The sequence below is a fragment of the Bacillus rossius genome, chromosome 1 (assembly GCF_032445375.1).
Source record: "Bacillus rossius redtenbacheri isolate Brsri chromosome 1, Brsri_v3, whole genome shotgun sequence".
Taxonomy (NCBI): Eukaryota; Metazoa; Arthropoda; class Insecta; order Phasmatodea; family Bacillidae; genus Bacillus; species Bacillus rossius.
This window is the reverse complement of record NC_086330.1, coordinates 113,255,081-113,269,018: the sequence shown is the minus strand read 5'-3', so window position 1 is coordinate 113,269,018 and position 13,938 is coordinate 113,255,081. Positions and strand designations below refer to the sequence as shown.

At 46.5% G+C, this 13,938-nt stretch overlaps 1 protein-coding gene across 1 annotated transcript in view; it reads right to left on the bottom strand.

The window, feature by feature from the left end:
- LOC134542352 (neural-cadherin-like) overlaps positions 1 to 13,938 on the bottom strand; it is a 383,455-nt gene that overhangs the window by 63,832 nt on the left and 305,685 nt on the right. Inside the window, exons 5-6 of the mRNA XM_063386525.1 lie at positions 11,088 to 11,225; positions 9,171 to 9,357 (exon numbers count right to left, since the gene is read on the bottom strand). Coding sequence (XP_063242595.1) covers positions 9,171 to 9,357; positions 11,088 to 11,225 — 325 coding nt within the window. The remainder of the gene's footprint in view (positions 1 to 9,170; positions 9,358 to 11,087; positions 11,226 to 13,938) is intronic.

Below are 13,938 nucleotides of genomic sequence, written 5' to 3'. Positions count from 1 at the left end.
CGCGGGAAGCAAGGGATGCTTACATGGAACAGCTGATGGGGGAAGGGGGGACGGTAAATGGGGCGGAGCTCTACAGATACATAAGAAGAGTGAAGGGTGAGGAGGGAATAGGGGTTCTCAGAGGAGGAGGGGGGCAGGAATATACAGAGGACAGGGAAAAGGCAGACTTACTGCAGGAGCAATATCTGGCAGTATTTACAAAGGGGGAGGCATGGGAGGGTAAAGAGGACGACAGTTTAATGGGCAGGAAGGCCTTTGAGCTGCGACTGACAGATGTAATTAAGGTGATCAGGAGGTTGAAAGGGAGAAAGGCAGCTGGGCCAGATGGTATAGGGAATAGTCATTTGAAGTTGGGTGATAGGGAGATTGGGAAGTACCTGTTGGAGGTTTTCAAGCAGTCTCTGGAGGAGGGGAAACTACCAATGGAATGGAAGGAGGCAGTGGTAGTTCCCATCTACAAGGGGGGAAATGATAAGGCGGAGCCAGGAAGTTACAGGCCGGTCAGTTTGACGTCCTGTGTAGGAAAAGTGATGGAGAGGTTGGTAGGAAGGTACGTAAAGGGGGAAATGGAAGATCTGGGGTGGGTGGATAACAGGCAGCATGGATTCAGGATGGGGTTCTCATGCGAGACCCAGATGGCTGGGCTGTTGGAAGACCTGGTGGAAGCGGTGGACGGGGGGAAGCAGATAGATGCAATCTTTATAGATTTTGAAAAGGCGTTTGATAAGGTCCCCCATAGGAGGTTAATGGAAAAGGTTGAGTTGCTGGTGAGGGATGGAAGGGTGGTAAACTGGGTGGGTGATTTCCTGAGGAATAGAAGACAAAGAGTGAGAGTGGGTGAGGAAAGCTCCGAGGAGGGGGAAGTGACGTCGGGGGTGCCACAGGGGAGTGTGCTGGGGCCTCTGTTGTTCACAATTATGATAAACGATCTGGGGGAGGGCATGAAAGCCAGATGGAGGCTATTTGCAGATGACTGTGTAGTGTATGAGGTTGTGGGGGAAGGGGGATGTTTAACAGAGGACTTGATAAGGTTGGAGCAATGGACGGAGAAAAATGGAATGTCCTTGAATGTTGGTAAGACAAAAGTTGTCAGATTTACAAAGAGGAGGAAAGTCACACGAAATGTATATTACTGGAAGGGGCAGGAGATAAGAGAGGCAGCAGGATATAAGTACCTGGGGGTGACACTGAAAAATGACCTAGGATGGGCGGAGCACATAGAGGGGGTGGTCAGGAGGGGAAGGCAGGCGCTGGGGTTGCTTGGTAGGACCCTGCAGGGAGCTGGGAGGAGGACAAAGGAGAAGGCATACTCCACATTGGTCAGGCCAATGTTGGAGTATGCGGCGGCGGTCTGGGACCCCTACCTGGTGACTGAGGTGAAGGAGCTGGAAGGGGTGCAGCGCAGAGCGGCTAGGTGGGTGATGGGAATGTGGAGAAGGAGGGAGGGGCAGGATGGGAAACTGCATAGCCCAACGGAAATGATTAAGGAGTTGGGGTGGGAAACGTTACAGAGGAGAAGAAGAGTGGAAAGGTTGGTCAGGATGTTCAAGGTGCTGAAGGGGGAAGGGGGATGGGGGCAATTGGGAAGCAAAGTACATAGAGGGGAGTACAGAGGACGAAGAGACCACAGATGTAAGCTCCAGAGGGTGTGGAGGCGGACAGAGAGAGGGCGGAACACCTTCCTGGTGAGGACGGGGAGGGAGTGGAATGGGCTGGGGGAGGAAATGGTGGAGGTCAGGGATGGGAGGGAGCTGAGGAGAAAGCTGATGGAGGGGGGGGGGAGAGGGGAGTGAGTGGGAGTTCTTGCCACCGGGTGAAAGCCCAATTGCAGGTTAAGTAATAATAATAATAAACAATCCCGGCACAGACATCAAACAGTATTTTTAGCGTAGCGTAACACTTTTGTCTAAATAATTAATACTTCTCTCAAACCTCCGTCTTTCGATGTATCGAATGGTGTTGTGTTGCTCACGTCGCATACTACATACGGTATAATCTATGGTTGTGCGCGCAACTGTTTGTTAACTTTGTTTTGAGAATTTAGAGGTTAGAAAATACGTTGCGGTGGTATTTGTGTATCTTTGTTATACTACATTAATCATTTAGCTGGAAATTTATTTACCAGTTTAAGTAAATTTTGGTGTAGTAATGCCACGCTACTAGTAGAATTTATACGTTATAGTGAAAATATGATACTTTAAACTGAAACCGTTTTGCATGGCGAAGATACGATTTTTGGCGGGCACTTAAAAAAAATTCGTTAAGTGAAATATACTTTATAATAAGGTACGTTATTGTACCGGTATTCTACTGTACATTTTTATTAAATTACGATTTCTTTTTCAACTAGAACAAACGAACTTCGGTAAGCTATTGAACTTTCGTTTGGCTCGAAATATTTCGCTAAAAACGAACTTCGACAGATGAAATTCTTACCGAAATCGAAAATGAAAGTAGCAAAATTTCGATTTCGGTATCGGTATACCGAACATTCGCACAACCCTAGTAATAAGTAATAAATATTCTAATTCCAAAAATAAGTAACTTCAATTTTGGTATGTTTTCAGGTTTACTCATATGTTTTTTATTAGCATTTGTTTTGGTTTAGCACTTGAGTAATATTGAGTTTTTTTTTAGTATGTGTAAGTATTTAAGGTATTTAATTTAAATAAATACTATTATTCCAGAAAAATAGTTCAGATAGAAGATGTAAGTTTTCAGGAATATTAATTTGTTTTGGTTTAGCATTTGAGTAATTTTGAGTTGGGTTATGTTTTGTAAATATGAATAGATTTTTATGATGCTAATTGCACTTACTTTGAAGCCAAAATTTACATAAGTATGGACAATATTGAGTGTGATGATCCAGAGCAACAGAATAGTTATCCCTGGAGTTCATTAACTCACTGACTCCTTCAGGAATGTCTCCACACATACTGAGACTGAAGATAGGATCAATTGTAATGCTGCAGCATAACTTAAACACAATGAAAGGATAATGCAATGGAACATGCCTGATCATCCGAAAGATGTGTTATCATGTTTTGGATGCTGAAATCCTTATAGGTGATCATGTCGACGAACGTGTGTTCATTCCTCGGATTAATCCATCTCCAAGCTAACTTGAGCTTCCATTCTGGATGAGAAGGCGACAATTTCGTATTAGATTGTCTTTTGTCCTGACAATCAATAAGTCCCAAGGTCAGATCTTTGACAAAATCATACTTTATTTTCCAGTTCCAGCTCTTGGACATGGTCAAATTCATGTCGCCTTTTCTCAAGTCAGGTGCTTTGAAGATGTGAAAGTTTTTGTGGCAAATTCCGTGAATCAAGGATGGATTGGCTCCAAAGTCTGGACTCGTAAAATGTGGTGTAACGTGAAGTTCTATAGGTGATTCTTTGATGTGTGCAGTCTAATTTTTCTTTGCAGAGTTACAATGATGGTTTATTAAAGTTTTTGTAGTCTTTATTTGTTTATGCTGAAGTTATTCCTTGCCACGACCAAAGGGCAAAAAAAGGGCATTGTCAGAGCAGGTTACGTACCTAACTCTAACATTGGAGAAAAATTGTATGATCCCTGAGTTTGACGTCGACCCAAGTGTCTCCTCGGCTCCTTCAGGCCGTTATGCCTCGTCAACGTCCTCCCTTGTTCCCCCCAGTGATTCCGAAGTATGGTGCATCGGCCAGGGACGCACCCGCGTGTGCCCTAGCATGCCAGTGATCCAGTATTAATGTATAAAAGATTCTATGTTGTATATATTTTGCTAAATGACAGTGACTTTGTTTAAGTGTGTAAATAGTGTAACTGTTATGTATGTATTAACTATCGGCAACTATCGTGTAATTCTTGTAAACGTATCGCAGTGTCTGTATGTAAGCGCGGCCTGGCGCTCATCCGCGTCGCGAGGGGTGGCGCTCTCCCACGCCGGCCGATTTCCCCTCCACTCCCCCGCCGACCGCGCGCGACGGTCCGCGGACGAGCGGGGGAGAGCAGTAGTTGAACTCAGGACTCGAGCAGCGGCGGACGTGCGCTCCGCTCCGCGCTGATCGCGAGACGGGTGTCGAGCTCACGGTCCGGCGACTCAGCCGTAGGACAAGCATCTTTCGCAGCAGCCGTGCTGCCCACGACGAGCCGCCCACGCAAGTGGGTGCCTGAGTTGCGAGTACGTAAGTTACGTCACGCATCACGTATTACGGGACGCGTAAGCTTCGTTACGCGTCGCAGAACTTTCACAGACGTTACGAGTCCGTACGTAAGGACCGCGTACGCCTCACGTGTCTTAGTGTGGGGCGTAGTTAACCTTTGCCGTGCCATTCGCAGACGTTACGAGTCAGTACGTAGGGGCCGCGCACGCGTCACGTGCCATTACAACATAGTTGACTATCAGGAACTTTGTTACGTGGTTAAAAGCCGGTACGCGTCGGGACGAGTGGGCCGTACGAGACGGTCACCGGGAGTCCGGGTCTTCGTGGGAGAGGCGCGCAACCCGCGACGGATCCGCCAGGCCGCGGCAAGCTCTCTGAACGTAATAAAAGAGCTCGTGAACCGATTAACAGCGAGTGGTCCTTTCGATCTACCTGTCACTCTACCTCACCATCCCTCCAGGTCCCGCATTTCCAGGTCCCGGCCACGTCGGCCTGGACCCACACCTCTCCGACGAGAGCAGTACGGGCATAACGGACATTTCTAGCAAACAGGGAAATATGGACCAGAAGCCGAGGGACGTCATTTGGCGCCCAACTAGTGTGGCCGTAAGCACGCAAGCGCACGCAAGCGCGCAGATGCAGGACAGGACGGAAGCAGGTACGACCGCGCGGCGTGGGAGCGGCGCGAACTCGAGACGGCGCGCCGGCGGGAGATAACGCAGCGCGGGAACGGCGCGAACACGAGACGTTTCGGCGAGAGATACCGCGGCGTGAGAGCGACGCGAACTCGAGACGTTCGGCGTAAGATAACGCGACGTGGGAGCGGTGTGAACCGGAGACGGCGGGCGACGCGACAAGGATCGGTGGCGCGACAGATAACGTGTCGTGGGAGCGCCACGAACCTGAGATCGCGACGCAGCAGGGATCTTCGGTGCAAGATAACGCCGCGAGAGGAAGACACGGACTGAATTACCGAGCAGCGAGACTTACGATAAGCATGGACGACTTCTAGGAAGCGTACGAGACATGGGCGGAAGCCGACTTCCCAGAGCCCGACGAGAGCTGCGAGCACTTCGCAGATTACGAGTGCGGCTTTTGTTTTGAGTACCGGGCGTATGGTAGGACAATGTGCGGTGCGGACTCGTGCCCCGGCGGGACATCGGATGGGCGGATCTGCGGGACGTGCGGGAATCTGTGGCACAGGGAGTGTTCACAACTGGTCGCGCGAGAAGAGGAATGGATGTCCTGCTTTACGTGTGACCAGTGCCGAGCGAAACTGGGTGTGGCTGGTGCCGCAAGTGTCTCGACCGCGAAGGTCGAGTGGTCACACTGGGCGGGCGCCATCACGCTGCAGGAGTCGGCGATACTTCCAGTGCCACTGCAACCGACGCCGCCGCCGACGCTGCCCACGACGCCGCCGCCGACTATGCCCACGACACCGCCGCCGACGCTGCCTCCGACACAGCCCCCGCCCTATGGGGTGGAGACGCCGAGCAGGACATCGCTGAAGACGGAGGAAGCCGCGCCCGTCCAGCCCCTGTGGTACGACTGGTACGCGACGTCCGGGTGGATACGGCAGGCCGACTCAGACACGCCGCCCTTGACGCCGCCGCCCCCAACTGCCGTAGGGGCTCACGAGGGGCCTACGCGGTGCGAACCGGCTGTGCTGACACAACCGCTCTGCACACACGAGGGCGTGCCGCGACCACTGTCACGTGGGACACCTTGGACGCGACGCCGCCGCCTACTGCCGCGCGCGCCGCGAAAGGTGCCACGCCCCCTCGTACTGTCATGCGGGCCACCTTGGACGCGACGCCGCCGCCAGCTGCTGCGCGCGACGCGAAAGGTGCCACGCCCCCTTGGACGCGACGCCGCCGACTGCTGCCGTGCGCGACGCGAAAGGTTTCACGCCCCCTCGGACTGTCACGTGGGACACCTTGGACGCGACGCCGCCGACTGCTGCCGTGCGCGACGCGAAAGGTGCCACGCCCCCTCGGACTGCCACGTGGGACACCTTGGACGCGACGCCGCCGCCTACTGCCGCGCGCGACGCGAAAGGTGCCACTCCCCCTCGGACTGTCACGTGGGACACCTTGGACGCGACGCCGCCGCCTACTGCCGCGCGCAACGCGAAAGGTGCCACTCCCCCTCGGACTGTCACGTGGGACACCTTGGACGCGACGCCGCCGCCTACTGCCGCGCGCGACGCGAAAGGTGCCACGCCCCCTCGGACTGTCACGTGGGACACCTTGGACGCGACGCCGCCGCCTACTGCCGCGCGCGCCGCGAAAGGTGCCACGCCCCCTCGGACTGTCACGTGGGACACCTTGGACGCGACGCCGCCGCCTACTGCCGCGCGCGACGCGAAAGGTGCCACTCCCCCTCGGACTGTCACGTGGGACACCTTTGACGCGACGCCGCCGCCTGTTGCTGCGAGCGACACGAAAGGTGCCACGCCCCCTCGGATTGTCAAGTGTGCCACCTTTGACGCGACGCCGCCGCCAACTGCCGCGCGCGACGCGAAAGGTGTCACGCCCCCTCGGACTGTCAAGTGTGCCACCTTTGACGCGACGCCGCCGCCGCCTGCTGCCGCGCGCGACGCGAAAGGTGCCACGCCCCCTCGGACTGTCAAGTGGGCCGCCTTTGACGCGACGCCGCCGCCTGTTGCCGCGCGCGACACAAAAGGTGCCACGCCCCCTCCACCTGTCACGTGGGCCACCTTTGACGCGACGCCGCCGCCTGTTGCTGCGAGCGACACGAAAGGTGCCACGCCCCCTCGGATTGTCAAGTGTGCCACCTTTGACGCGACGCCGCCGCCAGCTGCCGCGTCGACGCGGAAGGTGCAACGCCCCTTCGGACTGTCACGTGGGCAACCTTTGACGCGACGCCGCCGCCTGTTGCCGCGTGCGACGCGAAAGGTGCCACGTCCCTTCGGACTGTCACGTGGGCAACCTTTGACGCGACGCCGCCGCCTGTTGCCGCGTGCGACGCGAAAGGTGCCACGCCCCTTCCATCTGTCACGAGGGTTCCGGACTAAGCAGGTCAGTTCTCCAGTGCCACGGCCCGGTGATGCATGTCCATTTGAATAAATGAGAGGCGTTGACGGACATAACGGCCTCGTCGGAGGGGGGGCATTTGATGTCGACCCAAGTGTCTCCTCGGCTCCTTCAGGCCGTTATGCCTCGTCAACGTCCTCCCTTGTTCCCCCCAGTGATTCCGAAGTATGGTGCATCGGCCAGGGACGCACCCGCGTGCGCCCTAGCATGCCAGTGATCCAGTATTAGTGTATAAAAGATTCTATGTTGTATATATTTTGCCAAATGACAGTGACTTTGTTTAAGTGTGTAAATAGTGTAACTGTTATGTATGTATTAACTATCGGCAACTATCGTGTAATTCTTGTAAACGTATCGCAGTGTCTGTATGTAAGCGCGGCCTGGCGCTCATCCGCGTCGCGAGGGGTGGCGCTCTCCCACGCCGGCTGATTTCCCCTCCACTCCCCCGCCGCCCGCGCGCGAATGTCCGCGGACGAGCGGGGGAGAGCAGTAGTTGAACTCAGGACTCGAGCAGCGGCGGACGTGCGCTCCGCTCCGCGCTGATCGCGAGACGGGTGTCGAGCTCACGGTCCGGCGACTCAGCCGTAGGACGAGCATCTTTCGCAGCAGCCGTGCTGCCCACGACGAGCCGCCCACGCGAGTGGGTGCCTGAGTTGCGAGTACGTAAGTTACGTCACGCATCACGTATTACGGGACGCGTAAGCTTCGTTACGCGTCGCAGAACTTTCACAGACGTTACGAGTCCGTACGTAAGGACCGCGTACGCCTCACGTGTCTTAGTGTGGGGCGTAGTTAACCTTTGCCGTGCCATTCGCAGACGTTACGAGTCAGTACGTAGGGGCCGCGCACGCGTCACGTGCCATTACAACATAGTTGACTATCAGGAACTTTGTTACGTGGTTAAAAGCCGGTACGCGTCGGGACGAGTGGGCCGTACGAGACGGTCACCGGGAGTCCGGGTCTTCGTGGGAGAGGCGCGCAACCCGCGACGGATCCGCCAGGCCGCGGCAAGCTCTCTGAACGTAATAAAAGAGCTCGTGGAACGATTAACATCGAGTGGTCCTTTCGATCTACCTGTCACTCTACCTCACCATCCCTCCAGGTCCCGCATTTCCAGGTCCCGGCCACGTCGGCCTGGACCCACACCTCTCCGACGAGAGCAGTACGGGCATAACGGACATTTCTAGCAAACAGGGAAATAGGGACCAGAAGCCGAGGGACGTCAAGTTGTTGCCAATGAGAAATTCTACACATGTTACATTTTTTTTAAATAATTTTTTTTTAAAATGGTTCTTACATGGTTTAGACCTATCTATTGGTAACAAATAATTTGAAAAAAAAAGTGCGTGCTTGAAGTCCATGTGCGGCAGAAGTGAAATTTATTGATTATTAAGTATAGATATAATATTAGTATTTTTTTTTATAGAACAAGAGATAATAATTGAGCACAGCAAGAATGCAGGTATAATATATGAAATTAAAAAAATTGATTAAATAAATACAAGGAGTGTTAGCAGGAGAATTCCGTAACATTACTGCTGCTTAATTTCTACCTCCCCTTTGCCAACTCCGTTTTCGGCCTTTACAACTAGCATATAGCATACGACGCTATGTAACTATCCCCCCTTCCCCATGCCATCTTGGAGTGGCATCACCGCTGACGCACTCTCCTCTACCGGTTCCACCACCATAACCTAACCAATCCCCTTATGCAAACGGAATTTTCGTAATGCTTGAAAATTGTAGCCCTCTCAGCAAAGAAGTTTCACTCAAAAAAAAATTAAATTTGAAATGTTGATTCAAATATCAAATTATTCACGAATATATAATATTTAATATTTTTTGAGTACTTGCAGACCCCTAGAAACTAGATACTAAACTAATAGGTTTTGACTGCTGTGTTCCAAGCATTTGTAGTGAAAATTACAATGTTACAGAGCTCTTGTACACCAAGTCTTGTAATGTTACCCGCTGTTCCATTTTCCGTGACGTTCCCGAAGTACACCCCTTGGGGAAAGATGGGCGCGTTGTCGTTGATGTCCTTGAGGTTGACTTGCACGTCGGCGTAGCCCACCAGCCCCTCGCCCCCCTCGTCCTGGGCGAAGACCGTGAACCTCCACTGCGGCCGGCCGTTGGGCTGGTCTCGGTCCAGAGGCTGGGACACGCACCACAGTCACATCACCTCGCATCAAACCATCTACCTGAACATCTCTTCAAGACAATCACCTCTCTACTGTTCTATCATGGGCTGTCCACATCAATCTGTAGAAACGTTTCCCTGACTATTTCCATGACCAAAATTACAAAATTCTCTGACAAACGTTTTTAAATAATTTACCAATTTTGCAGTTTTCAGAAATAAATAAAGTCAATCCTGCCTCCACCGACACTATAGCTGTACTAGTTCAAACAGATCCTTGCATATGTCCTTTTACAGTGTGTATTACTATGCACTAAAATACCATCTGGAAAAAAGAATGTGTTCAAAGTCTGGGTGATGGCATACCGGAGCATGACATTTCCCCCTCAAATTACTATTACTGAGTAAAGTAAATTCCTTGAATTTATTTGACCAATTTCAACTTCCCTGACTTTCCAGAATGCGAACACCCTGTTACATTCACATAAAATGTTCATACATATTCGACGCTTCAGCATAGTGACAAGATTAAACTAAGTATGACGCTTGCTGATGCTTCTAGCGCGGTATCGCCTCTAAGCACAATGCTGTGCACTGGCACGCAGTCTTCTTGTCGTGCATAGGACAACTATGAGATTTGAGCGGAACCATAACATTATATGGTAGAGAAGTTAAAAGCAAGTCTCTTGAGTGCTTTCAAGAATCTGTACCGGATGTTTCATGCCTAAAAATTATCTTAAAACATGCATTTTAACAATTTTCACTGCCCAAACAAATAGTTAAAAACTAACTACGGAAACAGAACTACAAATCTACCCTCAACGCATCTTAAATACTTTTTTTTGTAAACAGACCCCACTCAGTTATCTTAAAAAGTTTTCAAATTGCATGGCTTTTTCTGAAGCTCTGCACACCGTATGTGGATCCGGGTAAGCGGAGCCTTAAAGCTATACCTTATGGCAACTAATTGGCTGCAGGAAGTAGACTCAATTTATATTGGTGTTACAGTTCGTAGAACAGATCATTGGTAACAGAGATAGACCACACAAGTAAGGGAAATAAGCTTAGATCCTACTGTAAGGAATCATTTGCTTGGAGTGATTTTGGGAAACAGCGGAAAATCAGTCTGGATTCATGGACCGGGATGCAAATCCTGATCATCCTGAGTGCACCTAGCCAGGGAAGTATCTGTGTTAGTGATAGTTGCTGGTGCTTCCAGTGCTGTACTGCTTCTAAGTGCAAGGCTCTAAACTGGTGCGCAGTCTTCTTTTCATGCATAGGGCAACTATCAGATATGAGTGGTAACCATTAAATGTCACTCAGCGGTAACCATATCATTATAGTATGTCAGAGAAATTAAGATGAAGGTGTAATGCCAATGCCAAGTCCCCTGAGTGCTTTCAAGATTCTGTACCATTACTATGTAAACATTATTCTGAAAACACGTGTTTTAGCCATTTTTACAGTACTAAAAATAAAGTTTAAAAACGAGACATGAAATCACAACTACTAATCTGCCCCACTACCCCCCTCCCCCTTCTCAACGTATTCTTAAAGGCTTTTCAAAAACAGAGCCCACTTGGATATCTCGAGTAATTTTAAAATCTGCGAGGTATTTTCTGAAGCTCTGCACACCGTGTGTGTGCCCGGGCACGCTGGGTCCTCGACCTCTCAGTTCCTGAGCATGAAATCTTAGCAAACATTATTTTTTCCCCAGAAAATTGATTCAGTAGCAAGACTCATACCTTCAGTACAAATATCTCGCCTGTAGTCCTATTGATGTCAAACTTGCTGTTTGCTGGGTTGTCCGGGTCTATGCCTTGCCCAGTCAAGAAGTACACTATGTTTTGAGGACGGTCTTTATCACCGTCGGAGGCCGTGACCTGTGGAACACATACAATGGGTTAAACATCAGCACAAGCATTAAACAAACATGTAGTCATTAAACAGTCACTTTAGAAATCTTTCACTGTCGCTGGAAGTGATCAGTGCACTGGATATGAACTTACAAAGGCAATTTACAGAATTCTATGTTTATATGACATTGGAAAAAAAAAAAAAAAAAAAGAAATGTGTTATGGAAAATATAAATAATGAATAATGATTGTATGTGGTTAACAAACTTTTCTTGTAGTCTTCATTCAAACCTTTGATTTAAAAGTAATAACATCTTCTCTATGTTACTGAACTACTATTGTTTTGTAGTCTTCATGACTTCTGAACATCTCTAACAAGTAAATCCATTACCTCAGAGTTATTCCTTGAGTGGCTAAAACAAATGAAAGTTACTTCTTTATTGTCTTAAGAGCCACATATATTTCATATGAAGGCTAGTTTCATTTACACGAGAGCCCCTGTATATTGCAATCATTAAAACAAAAACAAAAAAAAATTAGCACTAAATTAATGTTCAAATATAGTATGAACATGAAAATTCAGTTTTTAAGTTCAAATTAATGATATCCAAAAATAGTTATTTATTATTTACTACAGTGCAGGAAAGTACAATACTGGTAATTCATTTATAGTTCACTGACTGTTACTTTATTTTCTTAATACATTGAAAAAAAATTTGAAATGAATCATAATCACAAAAGTACAGTTACTACTCATTACAAATAAAAAAAAGTTGTACGCACTATTTTGCAATAGGAAATTTAATCAATGTTCCATTTAAATCTATTTTTATGTAAAAAAAAGTGATGAGTACAATTATACACGCCCCAAGACAAAGCAAATAATTACATCTTTTTTTTATTCCCTAGTCCACATTTTTACTAAGCAAGTAATCTGTACCCTCATTACTATAACATTGCACGGTTATGAATTGCATTACCTACTTTTGGGTATGGATATGATTTTTACCGCAGATTTGGAGCTCAGATGCTAGGTTCACCACTCCTTTAGAAGACACAATTGAAAGTGCAGCGTGGCAACCTGCTTCACAAATTTAAGCATCCAAGTGCACTTCAAACTTCTATATTCAAGCCTTAAGCATATGAATTTGTTCACAAAAATTGCAATGAGTGATTAGCATATTTAATGTTTAACATTCATACAATTTAAAATGTTATCAATTATAAGTAAAAATGTTGTAAATTATAGTAATATTACAAGAAAAACATTTAAAATATAAAATTAGTTGAAAGGAAATTTATAATTAGGCTTACTTTGAATTTCATAATTAAAACTTAAAAAAAAAATGTATCTACAAAAGTTACATTATCCAACAATTTTTTTATTTTTTTATTTTTTATTTTAGTGATAATGTGGTAGCTGCATAATAGTTTTGCAATACTTGGCACAAGCTACATCTTTTTATATCATGATTGTTAGAACTTTGTATCACTTAGACTTAGGTAATTTTATGCTTATCAAGATTCAAAAGAAATATACTATATACTAGTATAAGGGAAATATATGTAAACATCTGTTACAAAGGAATTAATGTATTAGACTATTCTTCATTTCATATTTTACTTAACAAAAAATATTTATTCAGCATAGTTAATGATTAATTACCAATAAGATCTTTTTAGTAGTTAAAAAAAGTTAGCTATTTTAGACTGTCACTGACACAAAATTATTGAGTAAAACACTAATTTTCTTTCATCTTAAACATTACTGAAAATAGGGTATAAGTTACATTATCAACAAATATTATGTTATATTCAAATTATTGTAAAAAGGGGAATAATACAGAAACTTAACAGTGAAACATGTAACATATTAAGACAACAGCTTAAAAAAAGTTGTATAATAGATTTCATGCATGATCAAACACAATAAACAACATTTTAAAGCGTGCCAAATTTTTTGGAAGTGCATGCAAAAAGCAATTAACTACTTACCATGCAGAAAGAAAGAAAAAAATGCTTGTAAAATACATACAAAGGCATAGAGCACAGAATTATAATATGAAAACTATGATATATACAAGAGAAAATATTTGATGGTGTACAATGTATGTTCACAGACATTCATAAATAATATAATCATTTACTTTTCTAATATCAGTATACCATAGCCACGTAATTAATATTTGGAAATAGTCCCATACTGATTCAGTTTCATAAAATTCTTCACCATAAATGGACCAAAAAATAATTGTAGACTTGCCAAAACAAAGCATGTAGGTATGTAATAATCATAACCGGATAAAGAGCAAACATTACTATAAAGATAACGTAAAATTTAAACTCACAGATTATTTTTCCACACAAAAATTAAGTCCATACAAGTATAAATTCATGAACAATTCTATTGCCTGTTACTAGAGATAGGTTCCTGTAAAACAACCCTTGAAACAGTCTTCCCGGTGGCTGCTAAGGAAAGAGTGTCTTCTTATGGGACACCTGATTCAAATGCTTTCTGTTAAAGAGCTTTACTGTAATTATCCTGTTAGTTAAAAAGTAAACAATTTCCTACTGGAGTAAGCATCTATATAACTATAATAATGACAATAACTATAGTAAAAAAAATATTCCAATGTTAGTAATGCTCTTCCTGACCCATTGCAAGCTTCTATAACACATGCTTTGTTATAACAATATTATTTTTACTGTATACAAGATAATTAAGTGTTAGTGTACTGCT